Source organism: Aricia agestis, chromosome Z (genome assembly GCF_905147365.1).
Source record: "Aricia agestis chromosome Z, ilAriAges1.1, whole genome shotgun sequence".
In the NCBI taxonomy this organism is placed as follows: domain Eukaryota; kingdom Metazoa; phylum Arthropoda; class Insecta; order Lepidoptera; family Lycaenidae; genus Aricia; species Aricia agestis.
In genome coordinates this window covers 24,829,637-24,854,088 of record NC_056428.1, presented here as the reverse complement: position 1 = coordinate 24,854,088, position 24,452 = coordinate 24,829,637, and the positions used below count along the sequence as shown (strand labels likewise).

Here is a 24,452-nt window from a genome sequence, read left to right as displayed (position 1 = left end):
CCATTATTCAATAATTTTGAGTTCTGTTCCAATAGTGCTTCCGACATTATGTTCTTTCATAAAACATTACATACACTTAATATATCAAAGATCAGATTTTATTAAATAAAATTACACTTATAAAACGGTTGTTTTATTAGGGTTCCGTAGTACAAGGAACCATTATATTATACAGATAGGTAGACATTTGATCTTGGAAGGGTTTCAAGTTTTAACCTAAGGGTCAGTTCAAACGTAGAAGAGACGCAACGCAGCGCCGTATAAAACAATTCGAAATTGAACTTATTTACTACTCAAAAATATTACATAATATTACGTTTTACAGACGTAACTTTAAGGAAAAAAATATTTATTCGCTCTCAAAAATGTAGCATATCATTTAAGTGTAAGCTGACCTTATGTCCTACTAATAGTAAGACAGTTATACATAAGGTATGTGTACAATACCTGACATATTTATATATGTAAATTTAGCGGCAAGAGACTAGATTCTAAAAATTGTAATGCACTGTGCAAATTATTGTTTATAAACTATATTATTTCGAACAATCGTTCATAGTTTTATGCAAGGTCCCATACCCATTACTAAATATCGACAGAGAGGATAAATAACTAAGGTCTTTGAATGTTACATTGAAAATATTGTCATGCCAGAAAAAAACAGCGTACGAAAATTTTTGAAAAAAAAAGAGTTACTTTCTGAGTTGGAAATAAAACATATTAATTCATTTGATAATTTAGACCCAATCCATACTAATATTATAAATGCGAAAATGTGTCTGTCTGTCTGTCACGTCATCACGCCCGAACCGCTCAACTGATTTGGCTGAAATTTGGTATGGAGATACTTTGAGTCCCGGGGAAGGACATAGGATACTTTTTATCCTGGAAAAATGTACGGTTCATCATCTAGTATAATTATAATATTACAATCCTCGATATAATATACACTGGATATTTTAAATGACTAGCCAATGTCTCGTGATAAAAGCAGCAAATTGACGACTACGGAAATATGAAAATTCGTTCTACAATATATTTTGAAGTGAATTTTGTATACAGTATACAATTATAAAATAAATTAAATGAGATCATAAAAATCATCAATTAGTATGTCAATAATAAAAGAAATACAACAAACTTATTAACTTAGAATTACACTATAATAAAATAAATATAAATCACTTAGTAGACTACGATCACAACTCACGAAATAGAAAGCTAGTAGCATATTATAATATAATCTTAATAGCAGCATTAAGGTACAAGTTGAAAGCCGGCTACATGAAGTTGCAGCAGACGACGTGTCGTCGCGATACTACTGGTTTCTATCTCTATGAACAAGTGTCGCTAGCTTCGTGTCGCTATCTGCGGAGGGTATTTCATATAAATACATAGAAACCATTGGGGCCCCGACGACACGTCTTCTGCGGTTGCTTCATGTCGCCCGCTGCCAACCGGCACCTTTTATCAAAAGGTGCCGGTTGGCAGCGGCGTACAAAGTACAAACCGAAAAACTATAAGGGCGTTTGTGCACTACACGGAATTTTACCGTCCGGCGTTTCGATTTCTTACATTTTGATATGGCAAACGTGAATTTTATGAACGCCGGACGGTAAAATTCCGTGTAATCCACAAACGCACTAAGGCAGGATTTTTATGCGTGCGGCGCGGACGAGCCTTTTGGCCGCTACACAGCGAGAGCACGAGCAATACTATGTAACGATTTATTTTAATAGCGGCGCGGTCGCGCTGCCGTTTACATACATTAGCTTGTCATCTCACAGTGTAGCCGCCAAACCGCGCGTTCGAGCGGACGTCGAGCCTCAATTATTATAAAAGTACGCTTCAAAACTCAAATAGTTCATCATCATATAAAAAGTATTAAAGCATAACTTAATGATAGCAAATTTAACTTCATTGCTACTTTGAAAAGCAATCTCACCTCTTATAGAATAAACAAAAATTAATAGTTTGTGATCCTTATTATATATTTTTGTTTATATTATGATTTTAATTTTAAGGGCTTTTTTTTCTTTTAAATTAACTCAACTCTCATAACTCAACACATAAGACAAAGACAGCAACATGAAATAGTTTGTGTTGAGCTACGAATAATAAAAACTATAGGTGTTGAGAAAATATTTTTATAAGACCCTAATATTTTGGTTACTTTAACCAATTTCCTATACATAATATTATGTTTCCTACCCATATATTATTAAAATGACTGAAACTGTTATATTTTATATAACATACAAGTTATAACATTTCTAATGACTAATATTATATTTGAGAGGAAACAGCGTTATAGCTTTGAAGTAATACGAACCTAATCGCTGACAATATAAATAATTATTGATAATAATCAACATAATCATGATCAATAATACATAATAATTATGATATCTACATTTAAAATGTCAAGGAATATTAGTTCATCGACTACATAAGCATAAGGTTGCCTTTGGATCAAAACGACCGCAACAAGAAAGGTAAAGAAGAACAGCGTTATAGCTACATAGGATGTGAAATCGATTTCACTATCTGGATGACTAATGAGTAATGACTATTATAGGTCCGCTATCTGATGAATCAACTTATCTGATTGTATATACTATATACATTATACATAGTATATACATTGTCAGGTTGTTAAGTGTTAAGTTATACACTTTCTGCCAAACCTTATTTTTTAATTGAATATCTCTAAGGCTTCAATGATTAAATAATTCAATTTAGGAAAGTGGAATAGGAGCTTTAATATGCAGCGTATGTAACGTTATTTATTTCGGTATCATACTATATAATATATAGTATGATACCAAAATAAATAACAAACTAACAAAATAAATCGCAAGTCTCAGTCGCCAATCACAAGGCAACCTGTACATATTATAGTGATAAATATTATTTAACAAGTTCAAACATCGACTTACTTCTGTAAGTAAACAGTCTTACGCTCTGTTATAGCGATGATACTTCGATTCTAATTACAACTAACATACCGTTTTCGAACCGTACGCTATTCAGTCGCATTTTAATATTTGAAACACACACATGTATCCCTATTCTACTAACAATGCAGACTCGTTCCTCGTTCGACCCAATCCGTTTTTCATCAAAAATTAAAATGGTACTCTCGTGTGTGTAAAACAAACATTAAACGATTGATTAGAATCTAACCAATCAAAATGTGTTTGAAATTGATGTGACATTTCTTGAAAATACCATTTTGTATATTGATAAGAAACGGATTGGATCGAACAAGAAAATATGAAGTTGCATTAGAATAGTAAAATCAGGGTACTGATTTAACATAAAATGATATGGATCTGACATCTGTTAAGGTAAGACCGCACTGGAACTAACTACACTGCAACGGAGCGACGAAACGCGACACAGCCAAATATTTTATGAAATTGTATGCCACACATCGCACTATGCAGGAGTAAAACATCACGACACAGCACTGCGAAAAAAGTTAACACATCATCTTTCGTAGTGTAGTTATGCCTTATGTGGTTTCACCTTTAATACTTATTGCATTTAGCCATAGTATAGCATTCCAAGTTAGCCAATATTTGTCACATCTAAACCAAACAAAACACTTGCCATTTAGCAAAATTAAAGCATAAAATGACTATAAATATAATTATCATAAGCACTAAAACTTTTAAATTATCAAAAAGTAATAGTTACTTAATTTTTTTTAAATAGCCGACTCAGAATGCCTACTCAGTACCATTTATAAAATCCTCTTAAATTCTGTTGCTTCAGTACAATAAAAACCTCTTGAATATAATTTAAAATGACATATCGTTTATTACGACGAGGTTTTTAGTACTTATTACAGAACATATTATGAGGTTTATTTTCGGCTATTACGTCCATAAGATCCTTTTAATGTTATAACAGATTTTTAAATTGTGCTCATGAAGTGTTTTTAATGTATGTTGTTTTTACTCATCTAAGCTCGGTGGGTTGTCTTCAACGAATACGGCGTGTGATTTCATGTAGATCAGGAATGCGAGTAATCTATCGTTGGCCGCATCTGATCCCCTGGAAATAGTTAATCCAAATAAAGTTGACCATAAAATTAAATTAAGAAATTTAAAAAATCGGCGCAAACAACTTTAAAAAGTAACGAAATTTCTACCAATCACTACATATTATAAAACAAAGTCGCTTTTTTCCCTCATGTCCCTTTGTTCCCTTTAATCTTTAAAACTACGCAACGGATTTTGATGCGGTTTTCTTTAATAGATAGAGTGATTCAAGAGGAAGGTTTATAAGTATAATAACGTCATTCATTAAATAGTGAAGAAATGCTGTAACTGTTGGCGTTTCTAAAGTGATCTCGTAAATAATTACATTTTTTCCGCTTACATTGCAAACGCAAGCTGAGATTTATCAAAATAATGTACTAAGTATTGTACACATGGAAAATGTCTACAGAAAACTCCGAGATGGTATATGTATATCTCTTATGGATATCAGACAACAGTTTTTTGTCATTTACTTTTAACAACAAATAATGTCTAATTTTCGAAGCGATTTTAACTATTACGGCACTAATCCTTATTCAATTAAACACTTTAAATACATTGTTGATTTAATATAGATCTATATGGCCCTTTACAGCATATGATTTAAATTAATATTTTTGAAGATATTACATATTTCAAAATTTGCTTTTTGCGTAGCTTTTGCAGGGGTACCGACCAACGTGGGCCACGGGTAGTAATGAATATAAATCAAAATTACTGAATCGATTTTAATCATTTTTTCAGTTATATTTTATACCCGTACGAAGCCGGGGCGGGCCGCCAAGAGTAAAGTTTCAAAGACCGATTCTAGTTGACATACGGATATGGGACAGGCACGGATTGCTTAGGACATCGAGTAGTCTTAATCCGTCACTGTGACCATCAACGACTGCAAGTTGCTAACGGCCTTTCATGAACCAGATAAACCGAGTTTTTCCAGATTATGAACTAAAGCTAAGAACACTCTCGATCATGTCAGCTTTCAAACAAAAAAACAAAATGAAAATCGGTCCAGCCGTTAGGATGATACGATGCCACAGGCAGACACACACACACAGACGCTATACAATGCTTTGTCTTTGTTTGATAAATGAGAAAATTAACTTGAATAAAAACTTGTCTGGCAAAAAAAAAAATTACACCTTTGCAGTGGCATGGCGGCCATTGGGCGCTGTCGGAAAAGTATGGCAAGGTGATTTTCGTGAATGGCTACTCGACGATGATTAGATATGCAAAAATTAGCCTGGTACAAATTGTTTAATTTTTTATTAAAATTAACGTATTCGCGTCGGTATGGCGGGCTGTAAGCCGCACCCGACAAGTATGGCATTACGCTTTCGCCTACTTATTTTTTTTCGACTATGTGAAAATGCAAGCATTTTTGTGGAATAAATCGTTCGACACTCGTTATTTATCCGACACGCTCAATTAACGCCCACGCGTTTGGGCTGCCAGTGCGAGCGCTATGACCATCATTTTCCTTTTTGCCTTTACGTAATTATACCCCTGTAAAACCGCCATACTGGTACAAATGACCAAGAATTTTGTGTCAGTATCTCCAGGGTAACTAACAAGGGTAGCCAATGTATAAACTATAAAAAAAATAATAGTAAGAGCGTTCCAGTATCATTTAAAAATAAGATTATGAAACAAAGTTGTGAAAATTACTTTCGCTAGTTCGAATACTCACTCAATATCAATTTCGATGGCCAATATTGTTGTGTGTGGTTTTCCTTCTTCATCCAACCACCTGCAAAAGAACACCATTTAAACATATTACGTCATAATATATCACATTAATTTAGGACCAAATTTTTATAACGATAACATTTATAACGATAATTAATTAGTATTTATTTCATACTATTTATAATTATATTCTTTACCTTTTACTGATAAAGACTCAGAGTATATAACTATTCAAGATTTCTCTTTCTGTTATGTGATTTTTCTTTATGTGTCGGACAAAGTCAAGTAGATCTTGTGTAGTTATTCACTGTATAAAATATAAATACATATTTATATTAACAACAAACAATATTGATTCTACCTCTCAACGCACATATAAAATTCATATTTCAGGACTCCAAATAAGCATCCGATCCCATCTAACCCTAGAAATATTACCATAGTTCAACTTAGCCGGCCCCTAGACGATCAATTGTATTGTGCAATATCATACTTCAATTTTATTGAACAGTTTATTTGACAATTAGATTAAAAGCGCGCGATGTTCAATATCAACCCTGGACGATCAATAATATTACGCAATACGTAAAATTGCGCAATAAAATTGCTCGTCTACGGGCCCGCTTACCCATCATCCACTGATATAGTATTGGAGGGTGCGGAAGCGAGACAGCGCGGTCGCCGCACTATATCCCTCTCTGTCGTGGTCGCGGCCTGCGCTGCGCCGAGCGTGGAGCGCTGTATGTGCCAGAAACCGCGCGACGCGGCTCCCACACCATCTATACGTTCTATGCGGACCCAGCCTGAAAAAATTTTAAAAGGTTTGGGTGCATACTCGACTATAGTAAAGGCAAATTATATGTGTCGCCTTAGATATTAGGCTAGCGTTGCAATGGCCATATAAATTAAATAATTGTGCACTTTTCGTAATATAAAATATTTTTTTAGAGCCAAGGTAGAAGCACATAATTTTCATTTAAAATATTACAGTTAATAAAACCCAATGATATTCTATGTTACTAACGTAACTAGATTGGAAGTTTACGGTAGCAACGCGTTGCCACTTCGAAGATGCCTGCAGGCATATCTCACATACATAATGACATAACGAATATATGACTTGACATTGTCTTTTGAACAAAAAAGTGGTTACGCATTTCTGAGAATCTTTTGTAAGACATTGCTACTCTAGTATTTTAGAAATTCATTGATAAAACCAATATGCCGCAGTTTAATTTTAATGTTTACTGTGATCTTAGGCACATGATGACCAACAGTAAATCGTATTTTCCTAACTCACCAGCCAAAGCCGGTTCCGCATCAGGCTGGCAGTTGGCGCAGTAACACCGGACCTGGCCCCACGAGACCGCGTGCCGGAGCTGAGGGTACGGCAGCACCAGGAAGTTCCAGTACTTTAGCACCAGGTGGAGATGTTCACAACCCTCACCTGAAAATTATTATAGAAAATAACATGAAAAACTATCTATAATTATATAGTTACAATAATCGAAATTGAAAAAAATATATATACCTATATATAAAGTAATGGATAATAAAAAAATATACTTATGAAAAAAAAAACGGGGGAAAAGAATAAAAGGGGCCATTTAAAAAAACTCTCACCTGAAGCCTCCCACTCCGCCTCCAAGCTTTGTAGACCAACGTCGTCCTGATCCAAACACAGTATCCGGTTCAAATAATTCAAGTTCTCCAACGTCAACGGTTCAGTAAAGAAATCGTCTCTACGCGTCGATTCGTCTATAGATGAGGATTGCTCCTCGGTTAAATCTGGTAGGTTACCCGTTTCTAGAGTCAGAGCATCCATTATTTCGTTGTCCAAATTATCGACGTCGTTCGCTTCGGGATATCTATCGTTATGTTGGATGTTGGTGTCACAAAACTGTTCTATCACCACTTCATCATGTCTGAAGGGCCTTCGGAATTCTTTTTCATCCAAATCCGATATGAAGTTGTGTGTGGAGTGGCTCCTTTGGACCGCTCTGACCGCGTCATTGTCTGGTTGAGTGAGGATCAAACTGTGATGCATTGTTCTACAAGGTCCTGGGGTTTGTTCTGTAGGAATACTCTCGGGTGGGACGTATGAGCTAGGGCCGGGCTGGGCTGGTTCTATTTCTATGAGGTTGTCCTGGCTGTACGCTTTGGGTTTGCGAGTGGCCCGCGTGTCAATTCGGTCTGAGTGAGCGGATACGTCGGGTGAGGCATCCATGTTGAGCTCTGCAAGGGTTTCCTCGCGACGGTTCTCAGCTATAACCGGCAGATCCAATGAAGTCCCACCCACTACGGTGTAAGGATGAAGCAATACTGACACCTGAAAAATAGATTCTATTTTAAGAAACTTGAACTTTGAAGATACTCCTTAGGATACATTGATTTATCAGTTATCCTACCTACCTACTCAACCTTCTTAAACGTTTTTATTTAAAATATTTTTTGCAAATGTTTTCCGAACGTCGGTACTACTGGTGCCTACCACCTACAGAAATGAAACTTTAATATTAAACAATATGTTTAATATTTCATTCGATTCTTCTGCATTGAAGAGGTCTCTTACTACAAGCATTTTATAATCGGCTTTAATTATTTTAAGATAAATAAATGACAATGATTATAAAGCAATTTAAAGATTGTGTTGACTTCATTTATCGGAATTTCGTCTATTGGAATGTCTGATTCGCATTGTTTTTTGCGTCAAAGACAAATGAGTGTCAAGCGAACGAAAGATATATCAAACAAGTAATAGATCAAAAAGTTACAAACTGTTGTTGCCTAATACGCACTTGGCTAATCTTCCCATACAGGTCCACGATGGGATACACATGGCTGAAGGTCCTGGGTACGGACCCGATGATGCCCACTACAGTACCGTCGATATCCACCACCAGCTCGCTGTTGAATCTGAAGTGTATAGTGAGTACACTCTGCTCACCAACGTCGTCGAATTCTACCGTCACGTGAGAACTTAGCTGCAACAAAACGAATTAATATTTTACCTGAAAAATTGGGGCTAGCATGCCATGTATGGCAAAAACCCTTTATTATATAAAGATTTTAAAAAATAGCTGAAAATTTTATTCATACGTAGGAATATGCGTAGTGGCCGCAAAGGTAGACCTTCCGACCGAGCGGAGTGGTATGCTCGATCAGGCCGAAGCCCACGTGATTGATTTCAGCTGTGGTATATACCGATTACCGACGCACATAGAAAACTTCGATAGCGCGATGCAGGAATGTGGCGCTAATTGTGGGTGCCGCCACACATAGACAGACAGAGGACCTACATAATTTGGTCGGGTCATGTCAAGCGTGGCAAACATGTTATCATGACAATATTGAATTAACAAAACCCGGCCAAAAAGCCTACTAGCTAAACACTCGACTACAGATACACATACTCCGATACCGCTATTTTAATTCAACATTAATTCACCTTGATTCCAGGTCGAATTGCATTTAACAGTAAAAATCACATCACAGTTATCATTGAATTGACATAATCCGACCAATTGACGTAGGTCCGTCAACCGCCTATGAATCAATTTCTTCGACGGTACTTTATTAGGCTGCATTTCCACCAGATATGTGTTACGAGGAATGTGTTTTGAAGATCTAATAGCATCGCTGCGCCGAGCGAGGTCACGGCAAGCTCACGTCAATGGAGTGATTCTATTGGTTCTCAAAAACACATTCCTCGCAACACATCTCTGGTGGAAACGCAGCCTTAATGTTGAATTTAAAGCCGAATCGCGGCACAGATTCTTACCTGTGACCCATTATACTGCAGATCGCTGGACAGAATCCAGGCCGGTGGGTCCAAATGCATGGCACCCTCAGGTAGACTCTCGGTGGGTAGAAACGGCACGCCGCCTATGCACAGGCTACCCTCCCAGTTGTTGTCTACTTTATCCACGCGAAACTGTGAAACAACTTGCATTTGAAATTACATAACACCCCATATAAGTTATAATACGACCTTTTAAAACAGGGGTTCCCAAACTTTTCTTGCTCTTGAAGGCATTACAAAAATAAACTGCAATAATCATTCTAAACATTTAAAAAAATCAAAAGGAAATAAAATATCATAAAAAAAACCTTTGATTCTGAACATGCATTTTTTTCATGGTTATCCTAGGATTAATATTGTTGAGTAAGTGAGTAATGTTAGTCATTCACGGGCCGCATTTTGGCTCCTGCGGACCCTGGTTGGGAACCAGTGTTTTAAAAGAACATACAATTTAGCAACAATCGCTTGGTCAATAATCAGTTAACATCAAAAAGTAATCCTGGCAATTTATAATCCACTAATGATACTAGTAATGATTAACTATTATTTGCCAACCAGTTCTTAGGAAGATCATTCAAGACGTGAGTATAAGAATAGGGTAAGTAACATGTTCATTTTTATAAGACAAACAACAATTTCCTCTGCGAAAATTCTCGAAAGTGGTAGCTAACAGAGATAGAAAAGATTTAATATTTTGATTTGATGGTCCTAAAATATGGATACTTAGTTCTATTTGTAGGACAATGTTACTCTTAAATTATATGACTATTAGCCTATCAATGTACAAAAATCAGCTGGTTAGGGTCCCGTTTTAGGGTGGGTTGCACCAACTTACTATAACTGTAACATTAACTATATTAACTACAGTGCAAAATGTCAAATCTTTGGTTAAAGTCAATAATGGACGCCATATTTAACGATAACCATAGAGCTCGACAAGGCTTTAAATGAAGTGGCGAAAAAAGGAACTAACTCTGTCATCATACAAAAACGTCATTTTTGACTGTTCTTCTTTACCAGCAGCGCCCCCGCCCACGTTCATTTAAAGGCTTATCAGACCAGCAACAGACATTTGTCAAATTCTGTGGTCAAAGTTAAGATTAAAGTTAAGTTAGCCTTAACTATAACCATAACTTTAACTATAACCACGCCTCTGGTGCAACCCACCAGAGTTAGGGTTCCGTAGTTAACCAAGTTTTGTTAACTTGATAGTAATAAAAAAAAAATGTTATAAGGAACCCGGACTAAAACTGTCTAGGTCGTGCAAACCTCATAAATTCAGATGAACAAACAAGAAAGATAAAAAATTGAAATAACAAGAAATAGCCAGCAATATATCATTAAAATTTTACCAAAGATTCCATTCGCAATTCATAAGTATAAAAAATAAACAAACCAGTCATCAATTATATACTTTATCTTTTGACTAGTTGACATCATTACAAGTTACGACACTCTAGTGTTCGCCCTAACCAGCGAAGTCACAAGATATTTTGACCAAAATGTATTCCAAATGATACTAACCGCCTTATAATATAATTTAAAATCATAATATCAGCCAGGTCATAAGATATTTTGATTTTTGACCAATACTAATAGATACTGCTAGTATGATAATTTGCCCTATGATAATTTCAAAATTAGAGCATCACAATATTTATGACCGTCCTTTTAACGCTTCATAGTTATATTTTTTTACATTCAATACACTTACACAAATATACCACAAAGATAATAAAAATAATAATAATTAATAAATCACTAGATGTCCCGCGCGGCTTCGCCCGCGTAAATTAGAAATTTTACAGAATCCGTAGGTACATTTTCCCATAAAAAATATTGCCCCCGTTTTTCCCACATTTTCCTGAGTTTCTTCTGTCGTATTAGTCTTAGAGTAATAATATAATATAACCTTCTCGATAAATGATGAGTCTTACTCGATAAATGATCTATCTAACACTGAGATAAGTTTTTAAATCGGACCTGTAGTTTCTGAGATTGACGCGTTCAAGCAAACATACTCTTCAGGTTTATAATATTAGGTAGATATAGATTTTTTTTAATTATCGCTTGACAAACTCGAGTCTCGATCTAAAAGACTATGATATGGTAGTGATGATGATGATGATGATGATGAAGAATGTAATTTGCATAGTAGCATATGCTTTCTGTTCTTAAAACAACGCCGAAACTCCCAAACTTGTATCTATAAAGAATCAGGAATTCTCTCAGCACCTTCCGAACCACAGTATACCAGGTATATCTCGGTGCAAAATCTTACTTGTTGGTAGCATATGCTTAGAATACTTCTCACGAAACCGAAGTCACCATATGTTTCCCTATAAATTTTGAGGAGTTCCCTCGATTACTTATGGATCCTTCATCAGATCATCACTTTTCTGAATATAATACCAAATTGGGATGATACCCTATATACCAAAAGAAAAATTTTGAAAATCGGTTAACCAACGGCGGAGTAATCGTTGAATATAAGAAAACGAACATAACACCTCCCCCATTTTGAAAGTCGGTTAAAATTGTAGCCTATGTGTTATTTATTTAATATTTTAATCAGCGCATGAATTGAATAACAAAATTTTTTTCAAATTAATCGTAGCACCATCTGTCAGGACAAACTAAAATTGAAATAGAATAATATTGAATGCGATGATAGCGCCGTCCGCCGGATCTAATGTAAAACATTCCAAAATCAACAACTCCTTATAAATAAGAAATTAATTGAAAAAACATTTTCCAGTAGACCAAACTGTAAATCTAAACCATTCTCGAATCTCCACGAACACACACAAAAAATTTCATCAAAATTGGCCAAGATAAGATAAATCCGTTCAGCCGTTCTCGAGTTTTAGCGAGACTAACGAACAGCAATTGATTTTTATATATATAGATTTATCTTTCGATTTCTATATAGTCTTATTAAAAAAATAATCGGACAGAGTAACAACTTAAGTTAGCTAAAATAAAAAAATAATCGGACAGAGTAACAACTGAAGTTAGCTAAAATTGTGTTTATTTATGTACTATGTATTTTGAGACTATGCAATTTTGTCGCGTTCGCGATTCACTTTCACTTTTGTTGAGTTTCAGAACGCGATATTAGGTCCTCCAACGCGCACGCGAATTTGAACTTTATGCAGCGGTAATAAATTACAAATTGACTCTCCATTTTATTTAGAAAACGTTTGTATGGGAAATAGAAAAATGCTGTTTTGAGGATTTTCCCGGCAATTATTCGAATTTTTCTCACCTTTTAAACCTTCCCTAGACCTCCACGAATAATTCAAGACCAAGATAAGATAAATCCGTTCAGCCGTTCTCGAGTTTTAGCGAGACTAACGAACAGCAATTGATTTTTATATATATAGATTGTAATATTAAAATCGCTTTTGGCTTTTAACAATAATAATTAATCACTTTGGACTTCAACCCGGAAATAAATAAAACGTGTACCTATATCAAACTTATAAACGACTTAAGTAACGAGTAACAATTCAATAAAATTAAAAAAAAAACGCATTAGCTTGTTTAATGGTCGGCATAACTCAATAGTTTTTATCTTAGATATTTAATCATTATTTTTTGCAAAATTTATATTACATGTTTACAAAATTCGCAAATAAATTAAACGTATGTGGTGAGAGTAATATATCATAACAATTACATAATATAGGAATAGACATATTTTGAATTTAATAGGCTGCGTAGGTAATGAACCGGGCTTTCATGAAATATGGCACAAAGAGTTTACCACGCGTACATAGTTCGGTTCGTTCGGTTCCCGCAGATTATTTTATAATGCATATTCGCATAGTCGCCAGCAACATCTTACAATATACAAACACCGACTCCCCCTTTTCGGAAATCGGTTAACGTGATTTACTTACTCTGAACTTGTGACCTCTTCGTAACGGCTGACTGACTATGGCGATCGCGTCTTGATATCCGGACGTCCTCAGAGCTACGGTATCTGAAATATACAATTAAGGGTCACCACTGATATACAATTTCAAGTTGGCTGACTATCGGCCAACTAAATTGCGTAGTTTCACAATTTAATTGAACAACTTTTGAATTTGTTGTTAATCGAAAAGGAATCGCATCTCTTATACGATCAGTGTCCAATTATTTAGTTGTACAATTTTGTTAGCGCAATGTGCGAGCTCTCATAAGCCGCTATAACTATTGGTATACTATGCGATTTAGACCCAATTTCACCAACAACTGTTAAAGTTAACCATCGAATTAATATCACTTTACCTCTTTCGATTTTCGTATGAATGAAAGAGAAGACATGACATTTTAACAAGCTGTTAACACTAACAGACGTTGGCGAAATTGGGCCTTAGTTGGCCAACTTGAAATTGTAAGTCTGCGGTCGCTCTAAATCATTTACTCAATATTTACATGCACGTTGTATTGTTACAACTGCACAATTGATTAACTTTTTTCAATCACGGTTACATATTATATATTTGTTGTAAAGATTTAGAAAAATTTTAAACGTAATTAACGAATTCTGATTGAAAGAACTGAACTACAATGTTATGTACGTCAATTAACCTTTTTTCTTTTTAGCCCGGCCGCACATTGTCCGAATTCTGATCAGAAACAGTTGAATTTCGCCGGACCGCCACCCCGCACAGTATCCGAAATATCCTTCCGGCGAGTTCGAGCTCACTCGGCTCAATACAAAATGTAAGAGACAGCACGGACGTTCAACTGTTTCTGATCAGAAATTTCGGACAATGTGCGGCCGGGCTTAATCTCTAGGTATGTTACTCTAAAAATTTAAAGCGAATAAGTAGAATCAGATACAATAATTACTTGTGATGAAATATCCCCATGAATTAATAAACACGCTATGAAAAATAACACACTATTATATGACATAAATAATGGTAATACTTTAACACTGCAATTTTTCTTGTACATTATTTGCTTGTCTTATTTTTCTCCTGAGATTTACAAAAGAAAAAGTAATAGTGGGACAGGGATTCGTCTACTTAATTATTTTCAAAATTAAAATATTTTATTTTATTTTTAGTTATTATATATATTTTAGTTTTTAAGCAACCCACCTCGCAGAATCTGTATAGATTAATCTGACAGAGGTCAATGTTACCTGCTAAAAAGACCCGACTGTAGATTTGAATATTACAATAGCTATGTCCACACTGTGCACTTTCATCTTCAATATTCGTCATCAACTTTCATATTGGCGCATTCAATTATTGAATGCTTCAAAGAACGCAACGCCAATATTGTCATTTTTAAAGTTTTGGACACGGTCAGAGCGCATACGTCGCTGGTATGCCTCACGTGCGCAACAGCGCTGTTCAATCAAGAGCATGCGTTATAGCGCAGTCAACAGACTGCGTTATAACGCATGCTCTTGATGACTTTTTTGTTCATCAAGAGCATGCGCAACAGCGCTGTTCAATCAAGAGCATGCGTTATAGCGCAGTCAACAGACTGCGTTATAACGCATGCTCTTGATGAACAAAAAAGGCATAGCTAATCGAACTTACCCGAGCTACACAGCTTAATATTCTTCCCGTGTATATAATGGAATGTGTACGGCAGGCCAGTCCTTCGCCGTCTGTTCTCCACCGGCGCCGGTGGTTCTGTCTCGCTCACAACTGTCTCACACACTTGAGGCAACTCTTCTTCAACTTTCATTTGATCGCCGTTGTTGGGTACTAAAAATTTGATTAAACTCATAAATACTTTTGCTTTGTAGCGTGTGTACAGACTATACGTGTCAGAAATCAAACTTCTGTTCAAAATCGTGACGGCGTCTTGACGCAATTTTTTAAAAGCCTATACTACCCCACTGGGCTGGGCAAAGGCATCCCCCAAAGTCATCCGTCTGTCTCGCTCCAACACCACCGCACGCCAGCCTGGCTTGTAGGCATCCAGTTCATCACGCCATCTTTTTCGAGGCCGTCGGCGGCGGCCACGGCGGCGTCGTCCGTCTTCTGGTGCCCTGGTACTCTGGCACTCTGGTGACCTTTGCCCACCAGTCAGGACGCATGCGGCTGGTATGACCGCTCAGTCCCGCTTTAAGAGTGCGGGTGCCATCGCAGTAAGATAGTAGGTAATTACTAAGCTGAATAATAACTCAAATATGGTAAATATTCTCGTATGGGAAATGATCTTGGTATTACGTTTGTATGAGAATTGCGACGTACGGTGATATTTTTTTTAATGAAATAAGGGGGCAAACGAGCAAACGGGTCACCTGATGGAAAGCAACTTCCGTCGCCCATGGACACTCGCAGCATAAGAAGAGCTGCAAGTGCGTTGCCGGCCTTTTAAGAGGGAATATGGTAATAGGGGAGGGCAGAGATGGGGAAGGGAATAGTTGAGCGTAGGGAAGGGAATGGGGTAGGGGTCAGGGGATTGGGCCTCCGGTAAACTCACTCACTCGGCGAAACACAGCGCAAGCGCTGTTTCACGCCGGTTTTCTGTGAGAACGTGGTATTTATCCGGTCGAGCCGGCCCATTCGTGCTGAAGCATGGCTCTCCCACGTATGCCATCTATTGCGATAAAAACGTAATTTTAGCATAATTCAATACTATGCGTGCAGTTAGTTCCTCTTGTAAGTGCAGGCGCTGTATTAGTTAGAGTTAGAAGGGTTCCAAATGAAGTATGGCGATTGACTCTCTGTTACGCCAGTATTATAGTACTCTGTGGTATACATATAAAAACAAAAGTCACAATGTTTGAACTTACTAGTTAGTGGTAGGGCATTGGGATTGCCTCTAGACACTGCTTGTATCTTGAACACGGAGCCAAACAATTCCATCACTACGTACACTTTCTGTAAAAGAAATGTCTTATAAGGCATCCTAAAGACTAATATTATAGTTGCGAAAGTGGGTTTGCATGTCTGTCTGTCTATTACCTTTTCATAAGTAAACAGCTGAATACTTTGGGACACGGGGAATGGCCAAGGATAGCTTTAAGGAACAAAACTTCCTTATGGGTGAAGGAATATCGGAGCAACAAAGTTGCGGGAGTCAACTAGTATACTAGATGTCGAATTGTTTATAGTTGGGGAGGGGAAGAGGGGATTTCGGGACAAGCTCGAGCGTGTCAGATTAAGCTTGTATAGGCTACCGACATGTGTCTAGTTATTATGATATAGAAATCAGATTTCTCACGTAATGGGTTAAATTTTTTTTTGAATGTTGAAATGTCATCGGATTTGTCAGATTAAGATAGGGGATCTAGTTTACATCTAGTATACTTATGAGATTGTTACACTAAGGAACGTACAGCTATTGTTACTACTACATTATAGATTTAGCGACATTTGTGACATGGTAATGTACAAAGCGCGAATGGACTATACAGGGTATAACAAAACTAAGTAATAATACTTTAGGGAGTGTACTGGTCCTCTGTATTTAGTTCACTGTGAAAGTAGCAGCTGCTCCTAAAGAGTAACTTTCTTACTTTTGTATGGGGAAATTCATGAGGCTAGCCCATACAAAAAAATGGGGTTTTAGAGCTGGTACTTTCACAGTCAGTTTTATACAGTGCTCCCAAAGTGATAATGCGCATAGAAATTTTCGTAATTTTTCGGCAACGGTCGTTTTTCCTGAGTGTCGGAAGACGTCGCTGCAAGCGCTGTTTTAAACTTAACTTTAACCTAACCTAACGTAACTAAGAAAAACAGCGCTTTGCAGCGACGTAGAGGCGTCTGACGTTGCTTGGACGCAGGGCCGTCTCTAGCCCATGTGGCGCCCGTGTGCAAACATTACCCTAGCGCCCCCTAACAAGCGCGCGCGCGGTCAAAATGAAATGGGTACAAAGTATAAGTACAGTTTTTCCGGCTGCTTAAGGGTGTGGACTCTAAGCGGTGGCTTCTTTCGTTCCACCAGACGAACTATAACAGCACATCAAGTTACCACATAGGCACTGTCAAATTTCTCCAATATAAAATAGATAACAAACTCTATTGTTATTTATTTGTAGATTGAAGTTTTTTTTCGGTTTTGACCATGAAGTGCTCTTGAGTCTTGACTGACCCTAACAAGCCTAACCCCAAAACGTAAATTTTATATCGCTTAAGTACTTCAATTTTACTTTAAATTTCATGTTCTATACTTATTAAACATCACATCATTACAACATCGGTATTAATTCGATTTCATTATTCGATTTCATTGAAGAGCTCTAACTTCTCTACATCCGAAGAGCCAGCATGGCACAGTTTGTTTTCTAAATTAGAACACTGTGGTTTTTTGTATCTAAATCCAAATCCTCCCACTACCTATTTCGAAAAAACGAGCGATAGGACACTCACTATTACACCAAATAATATAATCTTCATTGATTGATCATGTGATTTAAGGTTCATTTCACGTTGAAAAATAAAGATTATAATATTTATATTGTAAAAGCCTAGCCGCTCATGGCGCGCCTTGCTTTGCTGTAATTCTACCAATATAAGAAGAGCTTCGGATATTACAAAAAAATTTTACGTTGTACGAGTTCTTTTTACGTTGGTCATTAAAGCGTGGGCCGTGGCAGACGGCCAGCGCGGGCTCGCGCCGAGGGCGAGCGGCGCTCGGCGTCCCTAGGACCGCGGCGCCCGTGTGCACCGCACACATTGCACCTAAGGGAAAGACGCCCCTGCTTGGACGTTACCATGGTAACGCCGTGATGGCCTCCCGGTGAGTTGTAGAACTTATTGACGGACCAGCGACAGCGGACAGCCACCGGCTATATGATGTTTACTTCTGTTTCCTTTGAACAAGGTGCAAAATGCAAGTGCATTGTTTGGGGCTCTTACGTTTCATAGATGCTGTTGTCGTGTTTACGACAATTGGCGAAGATTTCCCATGCGCATTATTAATTTGGGAGTACTGTACATGGGACACATACACATTACACACCCTAAAGTATTATCACTTAGTTTCGTAGCACCTTGTCTTGTCGTGTCTAGCACTTACATCAGGCACCCACTCGAACACAGTATCAATGAGCTCGCAGTTGTAATACACCAGTACTCTGTTGTCAGGGGTTTTCTTCAGTCCGACTCTATCGCCCGGTCGGAGCCAGTCGAAAGACGGCACTATTGCTTTCATTTCTTGATCCCTCGTACCAGGCTTGGAGTATCTGATGTAGCGATCTGGGAGAAGCAATAACATTTTACTGTCAGTATTTTTAGATATTCGTTTTATATATTTTATATGATTTTATGAAGTATTTTTAAATTATAATATGTTCACCCTAAACTTATAAGTTATGTCAACTAAATATTCAAGGCAGTGAATCACACAGTCAACTGTCAGTTAATTGCAATTTTTAGAGTGTAAAACTTAGTTAATAGCAATACCTGTCCAAGCGTACATAAAACATTTTAGGAACTTTTAAGACTGTAATTAAATGCAATAGCACTATTTTAATCAAAAGTTATTCACTGTTAAAAAACAGTTCAAAATTTTTAATTTCTTATGGACTGCTAATTATACAACATTACTAATGGCACTCCGCATATGTTTATAACTCTAATACGCTCACCATCAATATAAGCGGTGTAGTGCGGCAGACACGACACAGAGGGTGGCAGGCTGCGATTGACGTGCGCATTCAATATGTTGATATCCGTCACACCCATACGGAAACTGCCCGCGTAGCCCGTCCTACATTCTAGAATCTTTACCTGAAATTGCATTGATAATTAAATTCGATATTAGGAGGCTTTTACACTGCCAGCGAGTGAACTAGGCATATTAAAGATAGATTTATATGAATGGTTTTAGCGCTCGCTCAGCAATGTTTAATGCAGTGTTGAAAACCCCAATCCATGATGCGACCCCCGGCCCTGGTATAAAAAAATGTTTTGCGACCCCCCACCCTCTGTCTTTTTATCATGTGTGTATATTGTATGTTTATTGTATTGATAAGTCATTTTTAAATGGTCCTACTGTTTCTAATCTTAGTTTTTTTTTCGAAATGGTTTTCTCAACCTCTGGCCCCCTGCAGAAGCTCGCGAGTCTTTGGGGGGTCGCGACCCACAGATTAAAAAACACTGGACTTTAATGTATGCAGCGTCCATTGTATAATAATAATATCTATGGACGCTTCACACCACGTCAGTTTGGCCCCGTGGTAAGTACCTGAAGGACTTGTGTTACAGGTACCAGACAACGGAAATATATTAAATACTTTTATACTATACAAATATTTAAGATTTTTATTAAATGATACACATATTTAATACACACATCCATGACCCAGAAACTTTTGAAAACTTTTTGATCCGTCGGCGGGATTCGAACCCGCGACCCCCAGCTTGAGCTACCAACAGCTCACCATCTGAGCCACAGAGGTCGTCAATATATGTATACAGTGCATATGTACACACTACAGTGTATTACAGTGCTCAATGCTGATCGGACAAGTATCTAGTGATATTGGTGCCCGCTGGCGTATCAATGTAAACCAGTACTTAGTGCGAAAAGGCCATAAGTAGATTTTTTTTTAATATTCCCCTGGATTATCCACAAACGATTAATTTGACAGAACTAATTAATACATTTACATTGTTTTACATCTTTAATACACGAAAAATATAAATCATATAAATAATGTTTCTATCCTTGCCTTGTACGTTATAAAAACCACTTGACAGCTAAGGAACATTGATTGGTTAATTATGTCAAGATGATCTATCATCTTTTAGACATAATTAACTACAAAGATACAAAAGTGTCTTCATAAGACCATAAGTGGTATCGGCAACCATTACAAAATTGTGTAAAGTACTAAACTGCATATTATTTCAGGTAATTTTTACGAGTAACGATATTATAAGTAACTCACTTCGAATATCTCTCCCACAGCGAGATGCGCGGAGCTGAACACTAGCGCCGTCGTCGGATCCGCGGACAGTCGGCGAGCGATCGAGTACTCGTGCATCAGGCATATATTGTCGCCGCAATACTCGGAGAAACTCCTACGATTACGGTAAACATAAGATATATATTCGTCAGTTATAAATAGGTAAACTGATGAACAGTACAGGTAATTGTAAACATTTTTTTACAGTACCATCATCGAATAAATTTATTCATAGGCAGTTGACGGACCTGCGTCAATTGGTCTGATTATGTCAACTTATGTAAGACGTCCGTCACTGCGGCCTAGCATAATCTGCGTGTGTCTTCAATGCTAATTTCATAAAGAAAACAGTCGTACGTATCGAGTGACTTCCAAAAAATCTCCCCCGTTCTCTTTTTCTTCTTGTCAGTTAATCTTAACTAAAACTCAAATAAATTAATCTTTGGGGCCTGTTTCACCACTTTCTGATAAAGTGCCTAATAGGCTATTCACATCATTTTTGACAGATTCTCCTGCTTGAACTGTCAAGTTAATTGGTGGATAGCCTTATCAGGAAGTGGTGAAACAGGCCCTTAATATCGTAAATTTGGTTCCAACACAGCCTAGCTAAGCCAAAGAGATAATTTTTGCTATCTTAGCAATACTCATGTAATATTCTAAAGACTCTAATTTATTAACTTACCAGTAAGGTGGCGGTGGAGACGCCAGACCACGTGAGTTGCTGAGAATGGAGTTATCAGAGTTTGTGCATCCGTTGTAGTTGAATGCTCGCTCTTCATTCTGCAGGATGGTCACCTGAAATAGTTTTCAATTTCAATCACATTGTTTTGTCAAAATATACAATATCTTATATATAAAATTCTCGTGTCACAATGTTAGGCCGCGTACTCCTCAGAAACGGCTTTACTGATTTTAACCAAATTTTATATGCATATTCAGTGGGTCTGAGAATGGGCTACTGGGTACTTTTTATATTGATAAGTGCATTTGTTGAATAAATAATAGTAAATTATTACAACTCGAGACTGACGGCGACCATTGTTTGTGCGACGGGATAGCGATGGACGTTGTCATGGTGACATACTTATTTAGTCACTTCAATAAAATAATATGGGCGAAATACTTTATATGGCAAAGAAACGTTTGCCGGGACAGCTAGTGTTTTGATAAAAACGCAATTTCGTACATTTACTAATCGCTTGTCTTTCTCATTGCTACGTTAAGACAGGTACTGATAAATCAATGTATGTACGAACATTTACGCACTTCACCATACTTCAAGCAATATTATATGATTAAATATTCAAATGCTGTATTTACCTGTGTACACTGTCCATAAAGGTCTACCACTGCATATATATTCAGGTGAGGCACATACCACGCTTTGCCCATGTCCATACCGTCCAAATAGTAGTGAAGACTACGGTCTGCGTGCCACATCATACCTAAAAATATTTTAAAGTCCTAATTTTCGTTTTGAATGATATTTACTAAAGTATGGTTCTAAAACCGTTTAATATACGATCACGATTTCACGCATTAGATTAAAGAGTGCAGGTTGAGATGACAATTCACAACCCTTTATTATTTTAAGGGTTGTTTGTTTGACCGATTTTTATTAAGTTTAGCACAGATATGGTGTAGACCGAGAGAAAATACTTTTTAGATTGTATTTCACACGTATCAAATCGTAGGAAACAGACATCAAGTCACAAAATACATATTTTTTTATACATATAAAGTATCAAGACTTACCGACTCGACTGCCGACGGTCAAGGTATCAAGATCTAACGGATATCCGCTACGCACACATTCGCCATCTTTCATCATGGCCGCTCCGCTCAAAATGTACGTGTCCCAGTTTAGATCCGTCGCGGTCCCGGCTAGACCATTCGCTTCGAGATCATCCGGTCTTATGGCTGTTACACCTGAAAATAAATAACTAGATGTACACAACTGTAACCGTAGTATATGGTCTAATATTATATTACCTGGGTCTATAAAATACGTATAATGTATAATATATACGCCGCAGATCTGACACATCTGCGGCGGCAATAGGAACAGGGTTACTATCAGCGTCTTGACATAAATACGGATTTTTTGGAAATTTATTTTCTGTGGGCCATTACTACAAATAATTACAATCACCGAACGTCTGACCGACTGAAGAGTCAAATTATAAAATAGTGTTTCGACAAAAGCGTTATGATATTGTATTGGAGCTTCACCATTTTGTATGTGTCACATGTACTCAGTAAATCATTTTTAAGGCTGGCCGCAATCACGCGTTTTCCGTATTCGATTTCCTGATAATATGGAATTTGAATTTGTAATTGTGAGACTGAAACATGAGACTAGCGCAAACGCTTGTTTTTTTTTCATTCGAACGTGCCCTTCAACTCAAGAACGACGTGCGGATTTTGTTCCGTTCCGTTGGGAAAAAAGGGTGTGCGCCAATTAATATATTTTCTACTGATTCCATGCTTTCTGATGTCTGAATACCGAAACCAACTTACCGATCTCGAGACTCCCGATCCAGCAGTCGAGCATTGCGTCTATTCTGAGCTCGAACGTATCGCACTCCCGTAGCGGACGAGCAATGGTATAAGACGTTATACATCACAACAAACGTCTTTCATCAACTTACCGATCTCGAGACTCCCGATCCAGCAGTCGACCATTGAGTCTATTCTGAGCTCGAACATATCGCACTCCCGTAGCGGACGCGCACTGAACAGCACCGCGTCGTTGAACTCCGCGTACACCGCCGCTCGGGACGCAGTGAGACGAGTGCGGCTTAGCGTCGCGTTGCGTCCGTGTACTCGGTGGAAACACATCTCGCTGAAATCCATACTAGTATTATAAATGCGGAGTGTGTCTGTCTGTCGAGGTGGCACGCCCAAACCGCTGAACCGGGTTTGATATATTTAAGGTATGGAGGAAGTCTGAGTCCCGAGAAAGGATACTTTTTATCCCGTAAAAATATACAATTCTCGCGCGATGAATTTTAGCGCAACGAGTTTGCGGAGCGTCATTAGTAATATTAGAATAGTTACTTAGTCTCAGAAATTGGTTCCAGAGTTGGTAATCTATTTATTTCTAGAAACAAGCTTGGTACAATATTTGGCCATAATTTGTGTCTGTGATTTTGATTAAATTCTGATATCTTGGATTAACACATGTTCTACATTTCACTGCCAAAAAAACACCATATCGGAAATCATACTAATTTATTTTTAAACAGTGGGTCACAGATAGTATATTATAAAACGATTAAATATTGTGAGATGTAAAACTTACGGATATATGGTAGCGTTGGACTCTGATGACACCGGCGATTCAGGAGAGTACACGGGCGGTGGTAGATAGATGTCCACTATAGTAGCCTGCGCCACACGACCGTACAGGTCTGAAATATAAGTTCACATAAGAAAAACAAGTAGATTGATTCTCTGGTATACCAGGGTATACCCCATATTTCTTATTTTATTATAGTTTGTGCGTTCTAAGATGATATGGGTGACAGTTTTCATGTTCCTTGCTACGGGTTTTTTTACAAGAAAACAAAAAAAATCAAAATCTACAAAAACAAATGTTTCCTATAATTGTAAATGAATAAAAATGAAAAGACGCTAAATACTAACTTATTAATAAAAATTATAAATTATAACTGTGAAATAGGAATATAAAATTATTGTTACGAAAACATTTGAAAAATGTCATATGCATGAAACGGAACTTATGTCAATAGAGATTGACTATGTTGAATCGAAATCAAATCGATAAAAAGGGCGGCCATCTTAAATCGCCGGCACCACTGAAATGTCAGTATGAAATCGATAATTTCGATTGCAATTCCTTTACGAAGTGATTCGATATTTTTAATCTATCGATTAATTTTTGTTAGGTAACTTCCCTACTATTGTCAATTATAATGTGTCACGCATATCATCATAAAACGCACAAACTATAATAGTTATTAATAATTATTCTTATTTGTATAAGGATAAGTGTCCTACACTAAATAAT

At 37.2% G+C, this 24,452-nt stretch overlaps 1 protein-coding gene across 1 annotated transcript in view; it reads right to left on the bottom strand.

Moving 5' to 3' along the window:
- Nucleotides 1-3,673: 3,673 nt before the first annotated feature.
- Nucleotides 3,674-24,452, bottom strand: part of LOC121738986 (neuralized-like protein 4) — a 39,832-nt gene continuing 19,053 nt past the window's right edge. Inside the window, exons 15-32 of the mRNA XM_042131286.1 lie at nt 23,724-23,832; nt 23,071-23,264; nt 22,175-22,348; nt 21,740-21,864; nt 21,102-21,214; nt 20,402-20,534; nt 19,097-19,238; nt 18,526-18,704; nt 16,298-16,385; nt 15,090-15,260; nt 13,446-13,528; nt 9,520-9,672; nt 8,537-8,722; nt 7,362-8,067; nt 7,039-7,185; nt 6,367-6,541; nt 5,740-5,799; nt 3,674-4,062 (exon numbers count right to left, since the gene is read on the bottom strand). Of these exons, the coding sequence (XP_041987220.1) occupies nt 3,963-4,062; nt 5,740-5,799; nt 6,367-6,541; nt 7,039-7,185; nt 7,362-8,067; nt 8,537-8,722; nt 9,520-9,672; nt 13,446-13,528; nt 15,090-15,260; nt 16,298-16,385; nt 18,526-18,704; nt 19,097-19,238; nt 20,402-20,534; nt 21,102-21,214; nt 21,740-21,864; nt 22,175-22,348; nt 23,071-23,264; nt 23,724-23,832 (3,038 nt within the window). The 3' untranslated portion in view covers nt 3,674-3,962. The remainder of the gene's footprint in view (nt 4,063-5,739; nt 5,800-6,366; nt 6,542-7,038; nt 7,186-7,361; nt 8,068-8,536; nt 8,723-9,519; nt 9,673-13,445; nt 13,529-15,089; nt 15,261-16,297; nt 16,386-18,525; nt 18,705-19,096; nt 19,239-20,401; nt 20,535-21,101; nt 21,215-21,739; nt 21,865-22,174; nt 22,349-23,070; nt 23,265-23,723; nt 23,833-24,452) is intronic.